At 39.7% G+C, this 24,107-nt stretch overlaps 1 protein-coding gene across 3 annotated transcripts in view; it reads left to right on the plus strand.

The window, feature by feature from the left end:
• The window catches only part of HMGCR (3-hydroxy-3-methylglutaryl-CoA reductase), a 54,039-nt gene that overhangs the window by 17,532 nt on the left and 12,400 nt on the right, over positions 1 to 24,107 (plus strand). Inside the window, exons 1-5 of one of the 3 annotated variants that reach the window (XM_045566410.1) lie at positions 1,072 to 1,090; positions 21,054 to 21,241; positions 21,748 to 21,859; positions 22,152 to 22,239; positions 23,215 to 23,299. In XM_045566410.1, coding sequence (XP_045422366.1) covers positions 21,077 to 21,241; positions 21,748 to 21,859; positions 22,152 to 22,239; positions 23,215 to 23,299 — 450 coding nt within the window. In that variant the 5' untranslated portion in view covers positions 1,072 to 1,090; positions 21,054 to 21,076. Of the gene's footprint in view, positions 1 to 1,071; positions 1,091 to 15,089; positions 15,466 to 21,053; positions 21,242 to 21,747; positions 21,860 to 22,151; positions 22,240 to 23,214; positions 23,300 to 24,107 lie in introns of those variants that run through there. The other 2 variants (XM_045566408.1, XM_045566409.1) reach the window with 2 other exon arrangements.

Genomic DNA, 24,107 nt, shown 5'->3' on the forward strand with positions numbered 1-24,107 from the left:
TGCTTCTGAATGCTTGTTATGTTTCATTTGGAGAGTTTTTTACGTCAAGGATAGTAACTTCTCTTTATGATAGATGATCTTTTTATGTCCTGTACATATATTACCTATTATTTACTTGCTTTCAGTTGTCTTTTTCCTCTGCACTTTCTACAACATCTCAAGCTTTTCTCTTTGTCAGTAATTCTGTATTTAACCTGTCTAGTCAATTCCTTGATATTTATAGTTTATTTATTAGTTCTACAGTTTTGTTGTATTGGAGCTCAATTTATTTCCTTAGCACTACAATCTCCCTTTTCAGTCCATTTTGTTATTTTTACCACCTTGTCTCTGAACTCTTATTTTGTTAAATTTATATTCTTAAAAATTATTTCATAGGAAGAAAGAATTGGGGGAATTTCTTTTTACTTGAGTTATATTTTCTTCTAGAGGAGATTCATTGACTAGCTTCCTTTCTTTAACTCATTTATTGTCTCAATATACTATGTTTATCTAGTTGCCATGCCATTTCTTTTCTTTTTGCTCATGTTTAAAGTGGGCTGTTATGTCTAGACTCTAGAGCAGTGATTCTTAACTTAAGGTGATTTTGCCCAGAGACAACATTTGGTAATGTCTGAGGCATTTTTCGGTTATCACAACTGCGGTGGTACGGGTGTTGCTACTGGCATCTAGTAGGTAGAGGTCAGGGATGCTGCTAAATATCCTAGAAGTCACAGGATATTCTCCCACACATACACACACACCCTGAAGTATTATCTGGCTCCAAACATCAAGTGCCGAAGTTGAGAAATCCTGTTCTAGGACCCTCTGTTTATATATGACATATAATATAAAGAAATTGTCCTTGTTACTTTTTCCATATTAAAGACCTGTTTGCCATCCTCTAAGAACAAGAACTTTAAACCTGAACTCTCGTTCTATTCATAGGTTGAGAACACTGGAAGAAAGAAGGGAGAGTCCTTCTGGGGCCATGTACCCCTGTTATTATGGTACCTGGGCTTTGCTCTATTATCTGAGATTATCTGATTGGACCAGCATCTATGCCCATGGCTTCAGATCACTTCCTTAATTCAGAATGGACCCATAGAAAATGGTGAGCCCTGGCAGTTCTTTCTGCCTCTGCTGACATCCTTTGGTGACAAGGGCTTCTCTCCTGGGTTCCTTTCACTTTTCTCTGGTCTATTGGCTCTCTCAGTCCATTTCTCTCCAAAGTGAGAATTATTAAGAGATATTGGGTCAAATTACCTAATTTCTCTGTCTTGCTTAATGGGGAAGTGTAGGAGTAGGGCGAGAAAGGGTTTTGGTTCCTTCTTTTTGGTTCCTTAGGCAAAACTTTCCAAAGTTTATGGCATTAGGTTGTACTGCTTCCCTTGCTTCCTTGCTACTAGTGAAACTTTGGCCTCTCCCTCCCTCCCTTGCTATCTTTTGAAGATTTTGTCAGGTAGTGAGATTTTCTTACTATAGCAGTAGGTATTAAGATATTCCATACCCAGTATTTTATTACTTTATTATTGATCTTGGATGGCTACAAAACCAGGCCAGCCAGCCAAGCACTAGGCCTGGGAGGTTATCCACAGGTAGCAGTGAGGAGGGGTATAAAAAGGAATCATGATCAGGTGGAAAGTTTAGAAGAGGCTTGTAAATACCACCTAAACAGGAAGACATGGGAGAAATCAACTTTGAAACAGGCAAGTCAGATGGGGATTCTCGTCCAAGGAGTCAGGCACATCAGAGCGAGCAATAGGGTCCTTAGGGACTGGCTCTCAGATCATCGCTGCCCAGGAGACTGCTCTCTTCACACCCTTTAATCAGTCTTTCTTCCTCTGGAGCACACAACGCCTCAGCCTCTAATCCAGTCTGCTTCTAGCATCATCCCAGTCTAATTCCACCTGGCCTTCTTAGCTATTTATAGAACAAGGACGCTGGATGGGAGGAGGAGGAGCGATGTCTAAGTTCTCTTGAAGTCCAGCTACCCTGCTCCTAATTAGGTCGTTTTCTATTCTGTGGCTCTGCCTTCTCTACATCCAGCTTTCTGTGTTGTCTTCCCCTGAGCACCAGATCAGTACTCTTACTTCTCCCATATAGTTTTCAAAACATATGGAGGAATCCGCAAGTCTCTGTGCATCAGAGTCTGATCTTCCTGCCCTCAAAAAGGCATCTGGCTGTGTACGCAGCATGTGTTGATCACCTGCAAGAGCTTTGTACCTTCCAAACGCGTAAGTTCGCTAACAGTCAAGTACTATAAATGGCAGGGTGTAGGGCACCTTGTCAATAAGCACAGTCGTCCCGTCTTCCCAGGGCCCCATGGAAGGATGCTGAAGAGCGAGATGTCTCACACAGACAACCCCAGTCAGTCAAGAGCCAAAATACCTTGGCAGGAAGGAGCCACAAAAACACTGCGCTCCCTGTAAGTGCTACATTGGGAAATTCTCTGCAGTTTGCTAGACTGAGTAAACAGAGCTAGCAACCAGGCATGAATACCCATTTTTCACAGCCAGAGAGGGCCATCTCCACAAGTACCTCTCTATATTTGCCTTTGGCTAACTGGTTTTGCTGCCACAGCTACAGTTCCCCAGGGAACACAAAGCTGGCCTCCAGCAGGTGGAGACTCTCTGGAGGTATGGGCCCAAGGAGCAAAGATAAAGAGGCAGGAAACGCATCAGCACTTTTTCCCCTCCGCGTCTCCTGGAAGGCTCTGCAAATTTCAACAAACTCTGAATTTCTCAATCTGTTTAATACCATAGCTATATATAAGCTACCATAAATTGATGGGGGAAAAATTTTGCAATTAGACGTTTCTTGAAGTTCAAGTGACTAACCCACTTAAGGTAGGCTGAAGAGATTTAGCCAAGTCAGATGGGCACCCATGATATCCAGGCTCTGCTTTCTGACAGTTAGGAACCTGACACTGTTGCAGACTTGTTTAAGGTGTTTGAATGGTTTTTGGCAAAGTAGTCAATTGGGAAATTGGATTTTGAGGAAATCGTTTTCAGGGACATGACCTAGAGCCCACTTCTCTCCTTGACACTGGATCCTCATCACCCACTCTGACCCTAGTATGTCCCCCATCCTGGGCTCTGACTGCCAAGCCATTCCAGCTCCTAGTCTACTTCTCAGGCCTCTGACCTCAGCCCCACAGCTGGCCAAAAACATCCACCTCAGAACCATTAATCAACTTGCCTGCCATGCCTTAAGCCCTTGTAACTTTTTTTTATCCACAGCTATCATCCTTGATCTTTCTGATGCATTGCCTTTTTTTTTTTTTTTTTAAGAGATTGGGTCTCACTGTGTTCCCCAGGCTGGAGTGCAGTGGCATGATCATAGCTCACTGCAGCCTCAAACTCCTGGGCTCAAGCAATCCACCCACCTCAGCCTCTTGAGTGGCTGGGACTATAGGAATGTGCCACCGCATTTGGCTAATTTTTTAATTTTTTGTTGAGATGAGGGTCTCACTATGTTGCCCAGGCTGGTCTGGAACCCCTGGGCTCAAGTTATCCTCCCAAAGTGCTGGGATTACAGGTGTGAGCCATTTATTTCTTTTTAAAACTTATTGTTTTTCTTGATTCCACCACCATTTGTGTCTTTAGAGCCTATAGAAAACAAGTTGCTACCCTCTGGCTATTAAGCTATTCTTCGGACACCAGTTGTGTGGTATGTTTTCCAAAACCACTTCACCAACTTTCTGCACCAGCTGGGCATCCTACAGTTCAATTCAATTCTGACACTATCTACCTGGAATTAGCTTCACATCCCACAAGTCAAGGGCTCAGTCCCACAAGACTGTCCCCACTTCAGACACCAGTCACAAATTCCAGATTGTCACTGGTACTTCTGACCATCTGGCTATAAATTCAAGGGTTTCCACAACCCCCTCCTCAGTTTTGATAATTTGCTAGAACAATTCAAGAAAGTGCTTTACTTACTATAAATGATTTTCTATAAAAGATACAACTCAGGAACAACCAAATGGAGAAGATGCATAGGGCAAGGTATGTGGGAAGGAGTGCAGAACTTCCTTGCTGTCTGGCACACCACTCTTCCAGCTCATCAATGTGTTCACCAACCCAGAAACTCTCCAAATGCTGATATTTAGTGGCCTTGATGAAGGTTTCATTAAGTAGGCATACTTGATTAAATCACTGGCCATTGGTGATTGACTCAACCTCTAGCCCCTCACCTCTCTCTGGCGGTTGGGGGCTGGCCTAAAAGTTCCAACCCTCTAATCATGCCCAATCCTGGTCTTTCAGGGGACCACTCCCCATCCTGAAGCTATCTAGAGCCCCCTAGCTGCCGGTCATCTCATCCCCAGCACACAAAAGACTCTTGTGTCATTCCAAGGGATTCCAAGGGTTTTAGGAGCTGCGTGCCAGGAACAAAGACCAAATATTTATTTTTATTATATCACAATATCCCAAACAAAATAAAAACTAACCAACTCAACTCATCACCTGCTAAATTTCTGAAACTAGGAATCAAGATATTCCTACATAATAGCATACACAGTGCCCTCTTTAGAAGGGCAGTTGTCTTCTCTGGGTTTTTGGATCTGACAATATATTACGAGTTATCACATACCAGCATACCAAGTTGTTTAAATTTGCATGTTATTTATACACATACATTAAAATATTCTGTCCCTTTGCCCAAGCATCCCCAGGCACAATCCCTCTGTACTGGAGCTGGCATTGCATGACCTAACCCCTCCAGTGTCCTGACAAGGAGTGGACAACTAGCACAAGTTGATCAGGTCAGCCTCTCACACGTGCGTTTGAGTTGTGGGGCACAGACACCAGGAGTTGGGAGCTGCATGCCATGAACAGAAGAGCTCTGACAGGAAGATCCCTGAACTCATGTTGTTGAGGTCCCTACCCTCCCCGAATCCTGCGTATTGAACTTTTGCTTAGATTTCATAAGATCTGGTGTTGCATTTCCAGACTTGTACCATTCTAGGCATTGTTTGCCGCAAGCAGAAATGAGATTCTTCAATGCGGCAGATTCCATTGGTGACTGACTGAGTAACCATTCTCAGTCCTCCCTTGTTGTTTCCCATAGAGGTTAGGAAACTTAAACATTGTCGTTCCCTGCTTCTCTTGCATTAAAAGGTAATAGAGTTCTGGCCAAAGACACATAAGAAGTCTCCTGAAGAAGTTCAGGGGACTTTTTTCTGATAAATGAGACAGGTACAGCTGGTAGGCCTTTTCACCTATTCCTACTTTGAACTCAGATGTAGTACTAGGAGCTTCAGCAGCTGTCTTGGCACCATGCAGGAAAGGCATTGGCTATAGCACTGCTGTCCCTGACGCTGTGGAGCTGCTGGACCAACGCCAGTAACCACCTATCTCCAGATTTCTTGATATGAGAGGGAAAAAAGTGTTTAAGCCACTGCGAGTTAGGTTCTCCATTACCTATAGCTGAAGTGTATAATTCAAAAGCAACTCCTTCATAAAGGCTGATTGCCCTAGTGCAGAGAAATGCTTCTTGGTATTTAGGCAGTAACTCAAGAGGTAAATTTTACTAATTCTGTGCTGTGCAATTGTTTCCTAATCACTCCACATGCACAAATTGAACCCTTTAATCATGGGAACTAAATCATTCACATTATTTAAAATTTCTACAATCCCTGAGCAGGAAAATACTTTTAAATACAATATTCTTTTCACGAAACACTAGGGCTCCAAATAAAGTACATCCCCAGAGTTGGTAAACAGTTTCAGAAAATAGTACCCTTTGAAATAAAAAAAAAGAAACCTGATGTGACTCACTATAAACAGAAGTGATTCACCCTGAGAGAGACCTTATAAAAAAGTGTGGCTGCAGAGAACAGGGTGTTTTGTACATAAAAAAACAGGATAAAGCCATTTGGCAAAAGATAAAATTGGATCCACACCTCACACCACATGCAAGAATATAGTCCAAAGGGATCAGAGTTGTTAATGTATTTCTTTATAACCTGGGTGTGGGAAAAAGTTACTCATAATTTTTTTTTTTTTTTTTTTTTTTTGAGACACAGTCTCACTTTGTTGCCTGGGCTAGAGTGAGTGCCGTGGCGTCAGCCTAGCTCACAGCAACCCCAAACTCCTGGGCTTAAGCGATCCTACTGCCTCAGCCTCCCGAGTAGCTGGGACTACAGGCATGTGCCACCATGCCCGGCTAATTTTTTCTATATATATATTTTTAGTTGTCCAGATAAATTTTATTTCTATTTTTAGTAGAGACAGGGTCTTGCTCAGGCTGGTCTCGAACTCCTGACCTCGAGCGATCCACCCGCCTCTGCCTCCCAGAGTGCTAGAATTACAGGCGTGAGCCAACGCGCCCGGCCAATAATTTAAAATCAAGATGCAATAAAAGAGAAGACCATATCGAACCAAAAAAGCTTACAAACTTTTGCCTGGCAAAACCACTATAAGTGAAGTCAAAAAAACAAGTGACAAACTGGGAGAAAATATTTGCGAAATACGTCACAAATAATGGACTAATATGACAGCAAGCAAATCTGAAATCTAATAGCATGTAGGGAATTAGCAATGATACAGATTAGAGCAGTCCCACAGGCAAGTAGGAATGTGTTAGCATTGCCTACCTAGCTCCCATTCATTTTAGGATTTAATATTAATAATTAAATCTTAAAGACAGAAAGTTTAGAATGCTTAACTATCTACAGATAGATTTCCTCCAATAGTCATGGGGTTTCAAATATAGTATGCATAATAATTATTGTCAAATCTGTACAAACAAAACATGCATACTATATTTTAAGACATATAAAGAGACTTCAATGGTATTTTTGACTCTGACATTTTCCCTCCCTACACAGTTTAAAAAAAAAAGCTTTGAGATACTGCCAAAGTTCCATTTTTTTGCCCTGATTTTAGAACGTATCTCCCACAAATAATATGCCTCCTCTGTCTGACAAAGATGAGATGTTAGATATTGGAAACATAGTAACTCAATCTGTATGTAGACACTTCATAAGGTCCTACTTAACTATTCATCAACTCTCTTGTCCTTTCTTTTTCTTTCTTTCTTTCCTTCTTTTTTTTTTCTTTTTTTTGATATAGGATCTTGCTCTGTCTCCTGGGCTAGAGTGCTATGGCGTCATCATAGCTCACTGCAACCCCAAATTCCTGGGCTCAAGCACTCCTCCTGCCTCAGCCTTCCTCGTAGCTGGGACTACAGTTGTATGCCACCATACCTGGCTAATTTTTCTATTTTTAGTAGAGGTGGGGCCTCGCTCTTGCTCAGGCTGGTCTTGAACTCCTGGCCTCAAGTGATCCTCCTGCCTTGGCCTCCCAAAGTGCTGGGATGATAGGCAGGAGCCACCATGCCTGGCCTGTTATCCTTTTCTTTGAAATACTTACTGAAAGAAATATTTGTTTCACTTGGATAGAGAATTTCCTCTTAACAGTATTTTTAAAAAGAGTCTGAGTTTCACTATTGTTAGAGCCATCAACAAACAAATATATTGATCACTTTCCATGTGTGAGCCAGGGTACTTGCCAGCTTAAAAATGTTGAAGACCACCAATTATAAGGACCAAGCCTACTCAGAGGCCAGGGAGAACCAGAGTGAGAAAAGAGGCCTTTAGAATGTGGTTTATGAATGAAATACTATTACCAAGGCATTACGAAGGAATTATAATAATCTTAGGGCAACAAGACTTCTAAAACAGCTTAGGGCTTGTAATCAAAAAAGGCCTGATGGAAAAATAAAGGGAATGAAAGGCTGGTAATGTGGCCCATAATGCAATCCTTATAGCAGACATTTTACCCCTTGCCACATCTCCTGGTCATGCCTCTTCTTCAGCTACAGGTCGGATATTTCTGGCAAGCAGAAGGCTTCACTACTTGAGTGCCCACCATCATGTCTTTCTGTGTTCCTGCCTCAGGGCTTTTCCAAACTCTCAGTATCTCAGCCTTGCACACATGAAGCTGGAAGTGTGCCCCAAAAGGCATTTCTCAACCAAAGAAGGACTGGAGTTGGTAGATAAATGTCCCACTTCACTCCTGCCCATCCTTCAGAGGTGCGCTCCACAGTGTTCTTCAGAGAGTCCCCGTTAGAATTGAGCCCTGGTTGCCCACAATGGTAACTAGCTGAGTAAAGCATCCAACAATGGCCTTTCCTTCTTTCCTGTTATACTTTCTTTGCATTCTTATTCTGACCTCCCAGAATCATCCCCAAGAAATACTATTGCACTCTAGTTTTTGCCTCAGTCTATTTTGGGGTATCCCAAACCAAGACAGTCCTACTCATGGAAGAGGAGGAATAGGATCAACTGAAGAAGTAGGTTGAAGTTTCAGATTCAGTTGAGCCTGCTTGAAAATAAGAATGAAACCAAGGGAAGCAGGTTTATATACGTATGCAGGGACAGAGTGGAAAGGAGTGCTTCTGTTATATTTAAGGCCTGCCAAAATCAACATGCCTTTCTTCTTTCTACCAGATGATATTTCTTTTCTTTTCTTTTTTCTTTTTTTTTGAGACAGGGTTTCACTCTGTTGCCTGGGCTAGAGTGCAATGGTGTCATCATAGCTCACAGCAACCTCAAACTCCTGGCCTCAAAATCCTCCTACCTAAGCCTCCCAAAGTGCTAGAATTACAGGAGTGAGCCCCTGCACTCGGCCTGTACCAGACTGTATTTCTATCTTTTTCTTTTTATTGGGTTGAGAAAGGCACCTAGAGACAGAGACTAATCAAACTCTTTCACTCTCACTTTATTCCCTAATAAATACAATGCCAAGCAATGGTCAGATATTACTATCAGTTCTTTGAGCTTTTTACCAAAATTGGTATTATCTGGTGATCCAAGCAGCCTTTCCAAAAGAAAGCTGGTTCCCTTGGTGAGAGCTAGACTAGAGACAGAAGGCTTTGTCCATAGCTTATGGCCAAGCTCCTGTAGGATTTCCAGAACAACTGTTTCAATAAGGGGAGGGGCTGGCCTGGCCACTTTTGTTGTCTTCTTTTGGGCAAAAATAATTAGCCCATGGTGACATGAATTATATTTTTTTAACTTTCCCTGTACAGGGGACAAATTTATCCCTAAATTATTTATAGTGACATATATATCAAAAGAACAAGCAAGCAGGAGTTCTAAACAGAGAGGCATTAAGCAGAGTCTTTGGAGACATTATGTGTTCTTCTCCCTTGGGGAGCACATGCAGCCTATCTTTCTAGAAGAGGCACAGAGACCTTGGTAATACCTTGCTTGAGAACAGTGGACAGTTTGTTAATCTCTTCACTTTACATGAGAAGGAAAAAATAGGGAGATTTTACCAACAACATCTCATAACATGCTGTCATTAAAGTAGCACAAGTTATCCAAAGTCTGGAAAGGGCAAAGTGAAGGGGAAAAAGTAAGATTTTTAGGGATGAGCCAAGGCCAGAAGACTTATCAGTGCTCTTTGGGCCCCCAAAGTCATGGGTTTTGGAAGCATCAGTAACTGTAGCTTCAGTTCAGTCCAGCTCAGACAAATATGGACAAAACTGGAATATTTTCCCAGGAGGCAGGACTCACAGGCCTAAGAAATTTTGAAGTGGGAGGCAAAACAGCACTGAGAACCTACTGGGTATTAAAAAATTCAGGGCCAGGCGCAGTGGCTCACGCCTGTAATCCTAGCCCTCTGGGAGGCCGAGGCGGGTGGATCGCTCGAGGTCAGGAGTTTGAGACCAGCCTGAGCGAGACCTCGTCTCTACTAAAAATAGAAATAAATTATCTGGACAACTAAAAATATATATAGAAAAAATTAGCCGGGCATGGTGGCGCATGCGTGTAGTCCCAGCTACTCGGGAGGCTGAGGCAGTAGGATCGCTTAAGCCCAGGAGTTTGAGGTTGCTGTGAGCTAGGCTGACGCCACAGTACTCACTCTAGCTGGGCAAGAGAGAGACTCTGTCTCAAAAAAAAAAAAAAGAAAAAAATTCAGAAGAAAAAGTAGGGAATCTGGATCATAGGGAAATCAAAACCACAAACTGCTTGCGAAGTTGCTGTAACTCATTCGCTCATTTAATCTTAAGGGTGCTGGAGATAAAGCAATGAGTTAAAACCAGTGATGCTCTTTAGCATATTTTGCTAGTTTCTCAGATTATTTCTTTATGTTGGACCATTTGTAACATTATATGTTTTTGGTGGAGTTAGCTAAAAGTCAAGCCTATGTGTTAATGAGATTGCCATTGACATTTTAAGCTAATGCTTATAAAATAATAAGTCTTTGATATTAGACTTCTATCCTTTCCTATACCCCCAAAATCTTGGTAGTAAAATTGTTTTCTGTTTTTGAGTTAAGAGATCAGCAAATATATTGGGTGCTTATTGTGTGCTCACCCAGTATGGGACTATGATGGAAGATACAGAAATGAAAGCCTTTCTGTGGTTTTGAGCAGGGCATGACATTGCCAAAAATAAAGATTACATTCACCAGCTCCCTTATTGCTAAGTATGACCTTGTAGTTCTGGCCATTGAGATATAAACTCTGAAAAGGGAGCTGACTCAGCTGGAAGGACCCTTCGTTTGCCCTTTCGTCTTTATTCTGTTTGTTTCAGAAGGATTGAAATACAGATTTGAAGGCTGGAGCTCCACTTGCCATCTTAGACCACAAGGTAATCCTGAGGTTGGAAGATACATGCTGAGGATGGTGGAGCAGAGAGACAGAGGGTCTTTGAAAGCATCAGGAGCTACCGTGATAGTCCTAGGCTATTTCCAGTCTCCTTTATGCAAGAAAGAAAGAAATACTTATCTTGTTTAAGCCTCTTTTATTTTGGGTTCCCTATCATAGCAGAATTTATTACAATTTACAGCAGATATAGTTAAAGTCCTGTACACTGGGCCATTTTTGCCTATGAGTGACAGTAATTATGTATTAAAAGATTGCCTACTTGTGTATTGCCTTGAGCAATTGCTCTTCAGCTTCTCCTTCAATGGGGTTGCTCAGGAAAGCTGAGGAGGGTCCCCTGGTATCCTTATCCTTTCGTCTTTTCTCACACTTGCCTAGTAAGATCTTATCCAGTTCTTTTTGAGTTCTTTCTCCCTCCTTTCCTCTACTGTCCTCATTTCCCTCTGGTCTCTCTCAACTGATTTCTTTATCTAGGAAGTTATAAAAGCTAGGAACCTGGCTGAGCCAGCTAGAGGGAGAGATTAGGATTGGCAGAACAAAGGCCAACAGGAGGAAGGGGATTGGGACTTGACAGCTGAGTTGGATACACACCCTTTGCAGTGAACTGCTCATGCCACTCTTACCCACTGGGACCAGGACAAAGTTTACTATTGCTGAAAAAGAAGTGGTGCTCATACTTGGGCCAAAATTAGTTCTTCATTCTGTTATCGAAACCACAAGGCAGTTTCAGCCTAGATCTATTTGCTCGTGGCACAAAGATCCAATTACTGAGACAACAAGGATTGCCCAGGAAGAATGCAAAAGAGGCATGTAGGGAGAACGGGAGAAGCTGCTTCAAATCCATAGTCCCACTAATGGAGATCATGGGCTTTTTAAGGAGGAGACACGTGCCATGGGGCAGGTTGAGGGGGATGGTGAGTCTTGGCATCAGGAAGTCTGCCATGGGGTCTTCAGAATCTCAACTCCTTTGTTTTCCAGAAAATTCATTATTTCTGGGAAACAACTCAAAAGATCAAGTAGTTAGTTAAGGGAGAGGATTATAAAAAGCATATAGGGGTCATTGAAATTTGTTCATGGAACATTTATTACTGTTCCATCCTTTCTTGGCCTTTCATTACCTCCTCTGTGAACCAGTCACCTTGGCCCCAAATTCCTAAGAATCTCAGGGATGAACACTCACATTCCATCATAGACATGCTGTTTTTTCATTATGTGAACATTTTCCTGAGGAAAATAAACTCCTTTAAAAGAAAAACATTTATTCCAATACAGTTCGAACCTACTTCCCAACTGATTCTACAAAGCTGGGGACAAGTTTAAAGAGAGGATTGGGGAACTTTGAGGAAGAAAACAAACAGAAACATAGTTGAACAGTGAAAGCAGGCTCAATGGACAGCAGAAATTTATAATTGTGTGCACCTACTCCTGTAGAGACCTTCGTTCCTGACTTCAAGAGAGGCTTCACTTATTGATTTCAGTTTGGGAAGTTTTAGGAACAAAGCAGCAGAATTTTTAGTTTTGCTACTGAAAATCAACACCTGAGTCTAATTTTAGGCCATGTAAAATGTCACCAGTAGGGACTTGAGATCTTCTGCCAACCTGCTTATGACTTCTTCACCTTTTAGATCTCTTGTTTTCCATAGTACTTTTAAGATTTTTGCCCAAGTAAAATTTCTTCTCCTGTATCTAGGCCACCTCCATTCTTGTGCTCACAATCTTGACTTTAGTGCCTTGAATACCTTCAAACCACTTCCTCCCCTTGTTCAAAACACAACCCAAACTTTTTCACTGGACCCTGTGCATACCTCACTCAGAACGCTCACCATGTTATCTGGAAAGGATATGGTTGTGTGTGTTTTCTTATTTAACTCTGTACCTTGAGGGCTTAACCCTTTGCCTATCGTAGTAGTCTGTCCACAGTGACTGTTTCTCGATCTTTGGGAAGAGTGATAATCAGTCATAGTATCTGCCAAAAGCTATGTGTAACCAATTATCACTTGCGATGTACTACTTTAGAAAAATTATCCTGAAATTTAAAACAACAAAACACAAAAACATTGTGGAGGACAAAGAGAGAGAGAGAAAACTGCCCAAGGCTGGAAGATATAAATTTGAACACAGCTGGGAACTGTGATGGGAAGTAAATAAGTACAACTCTTCATTAATATTATGAAAAATCTTTTGCAATGGAGCTGCAGAAGCTGTAAGAATCATACTAGTACAAAGTAGTGCACTCTATGCTAATGTAAAAGATATGACAGTGGTTTAGTTTAGGGCATGTGCTTGGGAGCCAGGTTCCAAAGTTCAAATTCCAGCTCTGCTACTTTCAAGCCACATGAATTTAGGTGAGTTACTTAACTTCTCTGTTTCTGTAGCTTTATCATTTGTAAAATGCAGATTCATAGGATTATTAATTAAAGAAGTTAATATATAAAAACACTTAGAAAAGTGGCTGACACATAGAGCTATATAAATATTTATTTCAGTATTATCGTTGTTGTTATAATTCCCCATCTTTAAGCATGACTCATAACAACAAAAAAGCAAGAAAAGTGAAGGTTGGAAGCCCAACATATTTACATATGGTACAGTGATGTGAATTAAGATGGCAGTGTGGGTCATTCTTTACTTTAAAAGGGGCTATTAATATTATACTTTTCTGAACTCTTTACTCAGAGAGTAAAACACACAAGAGAAGCACACAGATTTCCTTAATCTCACCCTCCCATCCTCCCCTTCTATGTTGTGTCCCCACCAAATTTTGTGATTTATCATTAAGTAGAAATTATTAGTTAAGTGCAATAAAAATTCTTTAAAAATACATTTTGAGACTGATACATAAGTTGTTCTAAGAACATAAAATTAGACAATTCGAGTTTCTTTATTGCTTGCTTTTGAACTCATATACCCACTAGAGTTCTCAATTAAGCAGAATTTGGAAATGAAATTTCTAAATGTTGGGCTAAAGCCTTTTGTGATAACAGCTTCATAATCCTTATTTGAATTGTATTAGTAAGCATGTTTACAATCTGTAATTTCTAATTCTGAGATATTTGGCCCTTTAGACTTCTAGGTGCATTAAAAATATGACAAGAGTTTCTAGCCTCTTGGTACTCACTCACTCTTCCTTCCTTCCTTTCTTTTTTCTTTTTTGACAAGACTGATGGAACATTGCAATTTTTAGTTAGTTCACCTCAGTTTTCTTCACTGTGCAAGGTTCATAAAGGTAGGCACCATGTCTGTCATGCTTATTGCTATATCTCCTGTGCCCACCATGGTGCGTTGCACATAATGGGCATTTCAAAAGTACAGTATTTGGTAAAGCAATATGAAAAAAGGTCTTACCCTGGAGCAGTGGGGTACAGTCGAACCAGGATAAGTTTTAGATATGAAAATCCCAGTTTTTCTAATTCTCTACGTGATCTACAGCAAGTTGCCTGACAAACTTTTTTTTTTTTTGTAAAATAAGAATAATGCCAATGTTATCAGGATTATGAGAATCTAGCAAGATAATAGTTTATTAAAACTCCTGCTGAATGTATAGTATTTTCCAGGGACTGTGTTTTAAAATATGGTGTTTAAAAATTGAGTGAAATACAATTTCTGTCCTTCAGAAATTTCCAATATGATAACAAGACAACTCACAGAGTATTACGGAACTCTTACAGGTGTTCAAAGTAGGGAGTGATCCCATATGTTTGAGGCAATCAAGAAAGGAAGTGGCATATGAAATGTCCTCAAGGGGTAGTTAGGATTTCAACAATTAAAATGGGTTAAACAAAGAGAACATAAGCGAGGAGGTAAAAAGGTGCTGAGTGTGACTGAAGAAGGGCCAGTTACTCCTGGCTGAAACTAGGGAAGTGGTGAGAGATGAGCAAGAAATGTGGGGTAGGGCCATACTGGTGGTAGATTCTTTAATCTGAGAAAGTCCTGCCGATGTGGGCCTATCAGGAGGATTACATTGACAGTAGTGCAGGACAGATTGAAAGGGGGAAGTGCCTGAGTGGGAAAACCAGTTAGGGGAAGCTACTGCAATATTTTAGGTAACAGATAATAAAGGCCTGCACCAGGCAGAGGGCAGAGCAAATGCAGAGAAGACATAGGAGAGGCACATTTCAGAGAGAATCCACAGAGTGCGATGAATGCCCCACACAGGAGAGACAGAAAGAGAGAGATGCGGGTAACTGGAGCCATTTACACTAATGGGTAAGTCACAGGAAGGTGTTGGTCTGGGATTCGGATATGGGTCAGCTTGAGGTTTGAGTTGCATCTGGCTGCCACTTTCCCTTTTTTATGCTCCTCTTTTTTCAGGGCCACCTCCACTTCCCTCCGTCTCTCCCCACTAGTAACTGAGCGTTCTGTCATCAACCTGACCCTGCATTTATGCTCACACTCTAATTCGGCTTCATCCCACTGCCTCCGACGGTACTTTCACAGCCAGGACGACCGCGGGTCAGGTCCTGGGACTGTGGGACACTCCACCCGCCAGGTCCCCTATCGGCTTCGCCTAGACTGCTTCCATGCTTGCGCCCCCACGGCTCTTAGACCAATCGGCAGGCCCTAGTGCTGGGACTCGACTACCTATTGGCTGGCCAAACCATGGTGAGAGATGGTGCGGTGCGGGTTCTCTGCCTGAGTGAGAGCTGTGGGCGGTTGTTAAGGCGACCGTTCGTGACGTAGCGCCGTCAGGCCGAGCTGCTCCCAGGTGATTGGCTGGACGATCGGACGATCCTCTCTTATTGGTCGCAGGCTCGCCTACCTCCGAGCGTGCGTAAGGCGAGGGTTCCTTCCGCTCCGTGTCTCCGTTGACTGGAGACAGGCGGAGAGTCGGCGCTCAGGTTGGGTGGCCTCTAGTGAGATCCGGAGGTGAGGCGGGCGGTGGCCTCGGAGAGGGTACAGGGCAGCAGGGAGTGGGCCGGCGGTGGGTGGGAATGGGATTTGGGCCGTGCTGGGGGCAGTTCTCGAGCTTTGCCCGCCCCTGGGTAGTGGCTGCCGGCAGCTCCTGTGGACCTGGCCAGGGCTGCAGTTGCGCTTTGCCGGTGTGGCGGCCGAGTCCCACGGGGACTGGGAGGAAACGTCCTTGAGCCCCGGGAGGCCGATTGGCGGCACCGCGCCGCCGGGGGATCCCGAGGACCAGGCTTGGACCTGAGGGGCGGGCGGTGGTCCGTCATCTTGGTGACTGTGGTCACCATCGGTGGACCCGCGGGTCGTAGCCTTGCTGGCCCTGTTCGAAGTAGGCGGTGCTGGCTGCGCAGTCACGATTATGGGGGCGAAAAGGGTGTCCGGCAGGGTCCCCTCGGAGGCCCCTTGATTCTAGAAATGCTAGGGAGGTAGGGAGCGGCCCGGAGAAGTATCTGTGACGTCCAGGCGTCCACACCCAGGCGCTGCTGTTCGTCAGCACCTTTTTTTAAAGTGACGGGAAAGGTCTCTAAATGCTGCTAACTCAGAGCAATGAAAGAACCGCGGACCGGTGAAGATGTGTCCAATTAATTCCATGAGAACGGGTTGAGGGGATGCGGAGCCCAATGTGGAGATTTGCACAAGGACTCAAAGGATCTTTCTTTCTTTTTTTGTAAGGAGAGTAGTCACCTTGGTGCTGATGTCCTTTAGTTTGGGTTAGGAAAAACGTTCCTTGGAGGTTCAAATGTAGAACAATGAATTTCTGCGGTAGGAGGAAGTAGTGGTCATTTGAAATATTTCAAGATTTGAGGGTATGCCTTCTTAGACTTGGTCTTGCAAAGTCATAGGAAACATTTGTTTCTGGGCCATACTAATTGTGCATGATTTCAGCATCTCACAAAGTAGAGAATGTATTTTTTTGTTTGTTTACTTATGAATTTCTTTTCCTCTCCATGCAATGAAAGGCATTTTATGATTTAGATATAATCTAGCAAAAGCCTGAAGTGTACTTTGGGAATAAACTGGATTTTGCAGGCCTGCTTTTTTGTAGTGTCTTTCCAGAACTTACGTTAAACTAACTTAGCAATAAGGACAAATGAGAATTAGTAACATGAAGTTTAAAAAAACTGTGCATATGTTAACAGCATTAACATGAAAACTGGTATGTAGTCTAACTATTTCAAGATGAAGTGTGTGAGTGTGTGTGCATGCACACAGTCTTTTTATTCTGTTATCGTCTAGTTTCTAGACTATGGATGGCCACTTTATGGAATCAATATCAACTTAAGTTGGCCTATATGAAATTGCCAATGTTTAAAATCAGACTTTTTTTACTTACAAAAATAGCAGTTTCATATGGTTCCACTTAAGACTTGTCTCTGTCAAAGACATTTAGAGCTCTAGCGTTATGAGTGAATGAAGAGAGGAGATGAGACTTACAAACAGGTAGCATGTAGTAGAACTGGATATAGAATCCAGGATTCCTAATTCCCGTGCAAGATTTTTTTTCCCTTAGAATACTGAATTGAGTAGCAGAATGCTAGATACTGTTGAGATTAAAAATGATTGCAGTTTAAGACATGGTTCTTGCCTTCAAAGAAATAAAATGTACACATAAATTAATTTCAGAGCAGTGCATGTGATCAAATACTAGAATGTGTAACACAGCAAGAGTGCTAAGTGGGAGGAAATAATCACAGTAGGGTACCAAAGCATCCTTTTCTTTGCCATGGTAGGTCGTTTCAGTAGCAGATTGGATTAGAGTTTAAGAATTCTAGTGAATTTAAATTATCCATTCTTTTAAAGAATCTGTGAAATGTTTGTGGCAAACTTTCAGTCTGAATAAGCAAGGTATACATTGCCTATTTACCTTGTTTTCTTTAAGTAAAATTTATTTTTATTGCAGCATGGCATAAATACTGTCAATTGAATTTGCAAGAGCTATCCTGTAGCCTGCTAGTGCCACTTGCAACTGCTGATGAAGGTGGAAGAATGGATTCTATGGCATGTAAATGCTTTGCATAATCACAGGGCAGCGGGGAGGGTGCTCATGAGAAATGAGATTGTTTATAATTATGGTTGTTTTTGACACACCCTCATAAGATTGCTTGGTTTGTATTTCTGTTTCCTTTTTTTTTTTTTTTTTTTTGGTTGAGACAAGAGTCTCTGCTTTGTTGCTCTTTGTAGAGTGCAGTGGCGTCATTATAGCTCACTGCAACCTCCAACTCCTGGGCTCAAGCATCCTCCTGCCTCAGCCTCCCAAATAGATGGGACTGCAGGCCTGAGCCGGCTAATTTTTCTATTTTTAATAGAGCTGGGGTCTCACTCTTGCTCAGGTTTGTCAACTCCTGAGCTCAAGTGATCCTCCAGCCTTGGCTTCCCAGGATCCTCTTGCCTTGGCCTCTCAGAGTGCTAGGATTACAGGCGTGAGCAGGGGCCTGTATTTCCAAATAGGTGTGGTTGTGTGTTTGGGGGTGGCTGATGGGATCATGTGTAATATTTTTCCTGAATGTTGCAAAGATGACTTTACACCTAGGAAAAAAATGTCTCCTGATTGACACCACCACCGTGAAATCTTTTGAGAGAAAAACGTATCTAATGTATAATTATGGATTAATCATGCTAAACCAATTAGTAAACAAATTGGGGTTCCTTCCTGGTTGTAGCTCAGATTTTAATTCTACTGAATTAACTTTTGTCTTTACATTTTTTATAATTCTTAATTTCTATTTCTTTATAAAATTAGAGAAGGAATGAATTAACTTCTTAATAGTGTTGAATATTATTGACATAATAGGGAATAATCTAAGTTGAAGGGTTTTGGGTGGGAGTGGGGATTAGAAATAATTTTGACCAAGTTTTGAAACATGTAGTTAATGTACTTTCAGGAATGTTGATGCCAGTTGATCTTTTAGACCAGTTGGTAGAATTTTGTTTTAAATGTAAGAAATAAGTTATGGGATAGAATACCATCATGACAATCTAGCCTCATACTGAGGCTTTTGGTTATAATTGAGTAGGGTTCAAATCTAAGTTCTGATTAAAGCTTTCCAATACTTTAGGTCCAAGTCCCTGCTGATTTAATAGAAAGTATTTTGTTCATTTTCTTGTGTAGTACAAGTTGAATATTCCTAATCCGAAAATGTTGAATCCAAAATGCTCCAAAATCTGAAACTTTGAGCACTGATATGATGCTCACAGGAAATGCTCATTGGAGAATTTTGCATTTTGGATTCCTGGATTAGGGATACTGAACCAGTAAATATAATGAAAATATTTTAAAAGAAAAAAAAGTCCCAAATCTGAAACACTTCTGGTCCCAGGCATTGCAGATAAGGGTTACTCAAGCTGTATATCAAATGTTTCTCCTCCCCATCCCCCATTAACATGTTCCCTGAATTTTCTGCATTTGGCCTTAAACTGGAGGGGGCATGGATTATATCCATACCTAGATGCCTTAAAAAGAAAAGTCTTCTCTAGGTCTGTTTCAAAATGTGTCAATAAAATGCATGCTGCTATAGTTTAAGAATTTGTTTTTAATTAAGCTGGATTTTGTTGAGCAATGCCATACGTGAGTGCAGGGTGCTAGAGGATAAAATTGATGAATAATACTCAGGATGGATGGTTGGAAAAGCACGAATAAACACAAGCAGATGCATCCCACATTTATATACCTTAGTGACTGCCAGCCTTTTTAAAATTGTGACCTGCAGTAAGAGATACATGTTATGTTGGAAGCCAGAACACACACTTATGTATGTATAGTTTCTTGTAGCACGAAGTTTCAAGAAATAATACCTACCCATACTACATCTTACTCAACAGCTACTTTTTATATTATTTTCTATTTTATTTTATTTAAAAAAGTTTGTTCTTACCCACAAAATTGACTTCATGACCTGATTGATCCAGTGAAGGATTGTGACCAACAGTTTGAAATCCAGTTATGAAGCTAGTGGCCTGGTGTGGTTGAAATGTAGAGAATGTGGAGTGATGCAGTGAGAGTTGGCACTTGGTAGTTGCTTTAGTTCCTAAAAACTATTCATTTTTTCTTCAACTTTTTAGATGGTTTAATCTTTTGTTTTACTTAATTGGTTGCCTTTTTATTTTCTGTCTTCAATAGATAGTCACTTTTCTTAGTTATTATTAAATGTGGGATTCATTTGAATTCTCACTAAAGTGGCGATCAGTGAGCTTACTCTTTACATCTTAATTTTAATTGATATTTATGGGTTATTAATATGCTTTATCATAGGCATTAATTTTAGTGTAAAAAGTAAGGCATGCAAGTTCCCTTATAGAGGAGGACAGAGGTTATATAAGATTTTTTTCAAAAATATAATATCAAAATTATTATTATTTAACTAGCAAATAGGAAATTTAGTCATAGTAGTCACCAAACCAAAATCTTCTATATATTGTTAGGAATTCTTTGAATGGTATAGACATATAGTTCAGCCAGCCATCCTTTTTTTTCTACTACTATTCTAACTTTTGATTGGCTGGCTGTAAAAGTTTGGGAGCTTTTTACCTGTAATGCTTTTCCCTGAGTCTCCTATCTCTATTGTTGATGATTGTGCTAGAAGAAAAGCAGCCACCACAGCAAAATTCTTACCCTTTTTCATTAATGTAGAAACATCTATCAGAAAAGACTTTTTCTCTGATGGCAGCAGCATGAGGAAGGTTTATTAAACATCATTTTGCTAGTGACATTATGCCATATGTTTAATGGAATGAAAAAATGTAGCAAGTCCCTGCCCTAATGGGCCTTTTAAACTAACATGATTTATAGGAGAACACTCAATAAGTAGATTCTGGCCTGGCACAATAGCTCATGTCTGTAATCCTAGCACTCTGGGAGGCCAAGGCAGGAGGATTGCTTGAGGTGAGGAGTTTGAGACCAGCCTGAGCAAGAGTGAGACCCTATCTTTACCAAAAATAGAAAAAAATCAGCTGGGTGTGGTGGGGTGTGCCTGTAGTCTGAGCTACTCAGGAGGCTGAGGCAGGAGGTTCACTTGAGCCCAGGAGTTTGAGGTTGTAGTGAGCTGTGATGATGACACTGCACTCTAGCTGGGGTGAGAGAGTAAGACTGTCTCAAAAAAAAAAAAAAAGTAGATTCTTTGCTCTTTACCTTTTGTGTAATCAGAATGTGGGTGATGAGGAGGGTACTTATATGCATTTTATATCTGGGTAATTAAAAAATGTGAATAGGTGTTTCTCACTTTTGTTTTTGGCTTTATTGCTCTCCTACTTGGCTTAGATAATAGCAAGGGCTGAGATATTTATTTGGTTTATATCTTAAACGCTTGAATTCATGCAGTTTTAAAGAAAAGGCTGCTTTTACATTGATTGCCAGTAAATAAGGATTTTAGTGTTTGAATAAAGAAGTAGTAACAGAGTTCTCTTAATTTAATTTTATAATTATTTCCCAGAATTTTAAGGAACACTATCAAACAGTCATATGTACAGGGTTTACAGCACCTTTTTCCATAAAATCTTTTCCTAAAAATACAATGAGTCATATACTGAGTTTTCATCCTTGGTATTCTTTCCAGGATCCAAGAATTCTGTAACTACAATGTTGTCAAGACTTTTCCGAATGCATGGCCTCTTTGTGGCCTCCCATCCCTGGGAAGTCATAGTGGGAACAGTGACACTGACCATCTGTATGATGTCCATGAACATGTTTACTGGTAATGATAAGATCTGTGGTTGGAATTATGAGTGTCCAAAGTTTGAAGAGGTTAGTGAAATTAATGTGATACTGACTAAAGTACATTACATTTTTATATAATGTATATTATATGTTACTATACCTTATTATATACCTTATAATATACCTATATTATATGTTATATGGTCCTTTTAGAGACCATATAATTTTTAAAAGTTATGAGTAAAACCTTTATTCATGAACTTACCTTAAATTTCGCTTTACATGTATGATATGGAAATGTACTGGAAATGCTTTTCTTTTACCTTTTCTACACAAATGAGTATAATTGAAAAATATGTCTTTTATTAAGTGACTAACAGTCAAAAATAATTGTGATGATATTTTGGCTTACAGTGACTTGTTTAAAAATTGGATTTAATTTTTGATTTTGTATGTTTGATGTTTATATTGTGCTCACATTTATATTCTCATGACAATGTATAAACTCATGACACACAAAATAAAAATTCTGTTTTTGTTTGCTTATTTTAAAATTCAAAGATATTGGAGTTTTCTTTTCTGTCTCCCTCTAGGATGTTTTGAGCAGTGACATTATAATTCTGACAATAACACGATGTATAGCAATCCTGTATATTTATTTCCAGTTCCAGAATTTACGTCAACTTGGATCAAAATATATTTTGGGTAATACTTTTATATATTTAACTTGTTTCTGTGCCATCAGATTTTGGTTTGCTGTAGACATAAACCTATTTGTTCAAATCATCTGTTTGCAAATATATGTATTACTGAAAGTGCACTGCATTTATTTAGTAGTTTCCTTTCTTATTATTTACAATTAGACATTCTGATATTTGAGACTTAAAAATCTGGAGGAAAAAATTACATTTTTTATTACAGAATGTTATATGAGACTAAGTGTCATTATTTGTGTAATAAAGGATAACTATTTAAGTATTGCATTTTGTCATTTTAGGTATTGCTGGCCTCTTCACAATTTTCTCAAGCTTTGTATTCAGTACAGTTGTCATTCACTTCTTAGACAAAGAATTGACAGGCTTAAAGTAAGTATCTAAAACCTAAATATGCTTTCTTTCAAAATGTATTTTCAAGAACTTTTCTTCCATATGCTATAAAGGTAATATACAAATTTTCAAAAGTTTAGAAAATAAGGGAAAAGTTTTCATATAATCTTACTATTAGCTAATTTTAATAACATTTTGGTATATATCCTCTTCCCACTTTTTTTATACTTAAAGAAAATTTCTGAGATCATACTATATATACTTTTTTATAATTTCTTTATGCCTAGTAATAGTTTATCAACATCTTTCCATGTCCTTAATGTTAAGCTGAATTGTTTATAATGGCTTTATGTATTCTTCTGTTTGAATGTTTTGTAGTTTATTAATCCTCTAATGTTGGATTGTTAGGTTATTTAATTTTTTCCATTAATAACACTGCGATGAATATCTTTGTAGCTAAAGTTTTGTTCATATTCGTAATCATTTCCTTAGTATACATTCCTAGGAGGGGGACAGTAGACTTGCTTTTTTAGAGCTTTGTGTTTTTACAACTCTTTCATGGTATTACTGCCAACTTACCCTCCCAAAAGTTTGTTTAGTTTATCTCTCCACAAGTATTAATTCATGAAAATATTTTAAAATATATTCCACTTTTTTCTCCATCCTAATTCAAGCAGACATTTTTTACTAAAGATGATATTTTCTACAAAATTATCAAAAGATGTTTGAGTGTACATATATTTATACTTTAACATTAAAAATATTTTTAACAAATATTTTGAGCAACTATTATGTTTAGCTTTGAGAATGTCAAAGAAGTACGGAGTATACCTTTTGTTCTATAGAAAGGTACACGTAATACAGGATCATACAATGTATGGGGGAATAAGTTTTGTTTTACTTATTTTTTTTATTTACAGGCAGTAATCTCAGAATAAGTTTTATTTTAGAAAGGATTTTTTAAATCATATTTTTCCCTGTTAAATGTGCTTGATCATCTTGTTTTTTTTCCAGTGAAGCTTTGCCCTTTTTCCTACTTTTGATTGACCTTTCCAGAGCAAGTGCATTAGCAAAGTTTGCCCTCAGTTCTAATTCACAAGTAAGTATTACTTGTAAGACAGGAATGTGAATAATATTCCTTTTTTCAGTTTGTTCACATTACTAGGAAGGATTAATAGAGTTTCTTCATAGTCCAAGATTCAGGAATTGTACAAAATGTTTGTTTTAATTCTCAAGTCCAAAGATTGGTTTTCATAAGTGCCCCAGGAATAGTCCGTATATCCAACAACTCAATTATAATACTGTAGCTACTGGAATTTGGAATTGTCCCCATTTTCTTTTTTGAAGGTTTTCAGAAATTATGATAATATGTCTTGGATAAATAAGAGTATCTACCTGTTGAAACACATCAGAGAGGACAGGATCTAATAGTAGAGAGCCCCAGGGTAGATATATTTTCAAACTCCTTGAATTAACCCTAGCATTATTTCCCATCTTAAGTTTCATCTTGATGTTCACTTGTCATTTTGTGTATAAATTAGCGTGTAGTTCTGCCCTGATTATGTATTTGATGAATGTTTATGATTATTTGAGCATATTGACAAGGAAATGAGTTAGGTTTTGTAATGCTGCTAATATGATCTCATAAAAAATTTGCAACTAAGCTTCTATCAATGGTAGGCAAAATATAAAATGTTGTAGGATTTAATTATATGGGATTTAAATGACAGGATTAGTACACCATCTCAAAGGAATATTCCCAAGAAATAGCTCTTTCAGTGGAAAAGGAAGCAGAGCACTATATATGTTCTTTTCTTAATCTTCTATGTTATTACTATACTTTGTATCTTGAACACCTGTCTTGTCATATTACATAGTTTATTCTTTGAATACTAAATTAGATTTTA

Source organism: Lemur catta, chromosome 12 (genome assembly GCF_020740605.2).
Source record: "Lemur catta isolate mLemCat1 chromosome 12, mLemCat1.pri, whole genome shotgun sequence".
NCBI classification, from domain to species: domain Eukaryota; kingdom Metazoa; phylum Chordata; class Mammalia; order Primates; family Lemuridae; genus Lemur; species Lemur catta.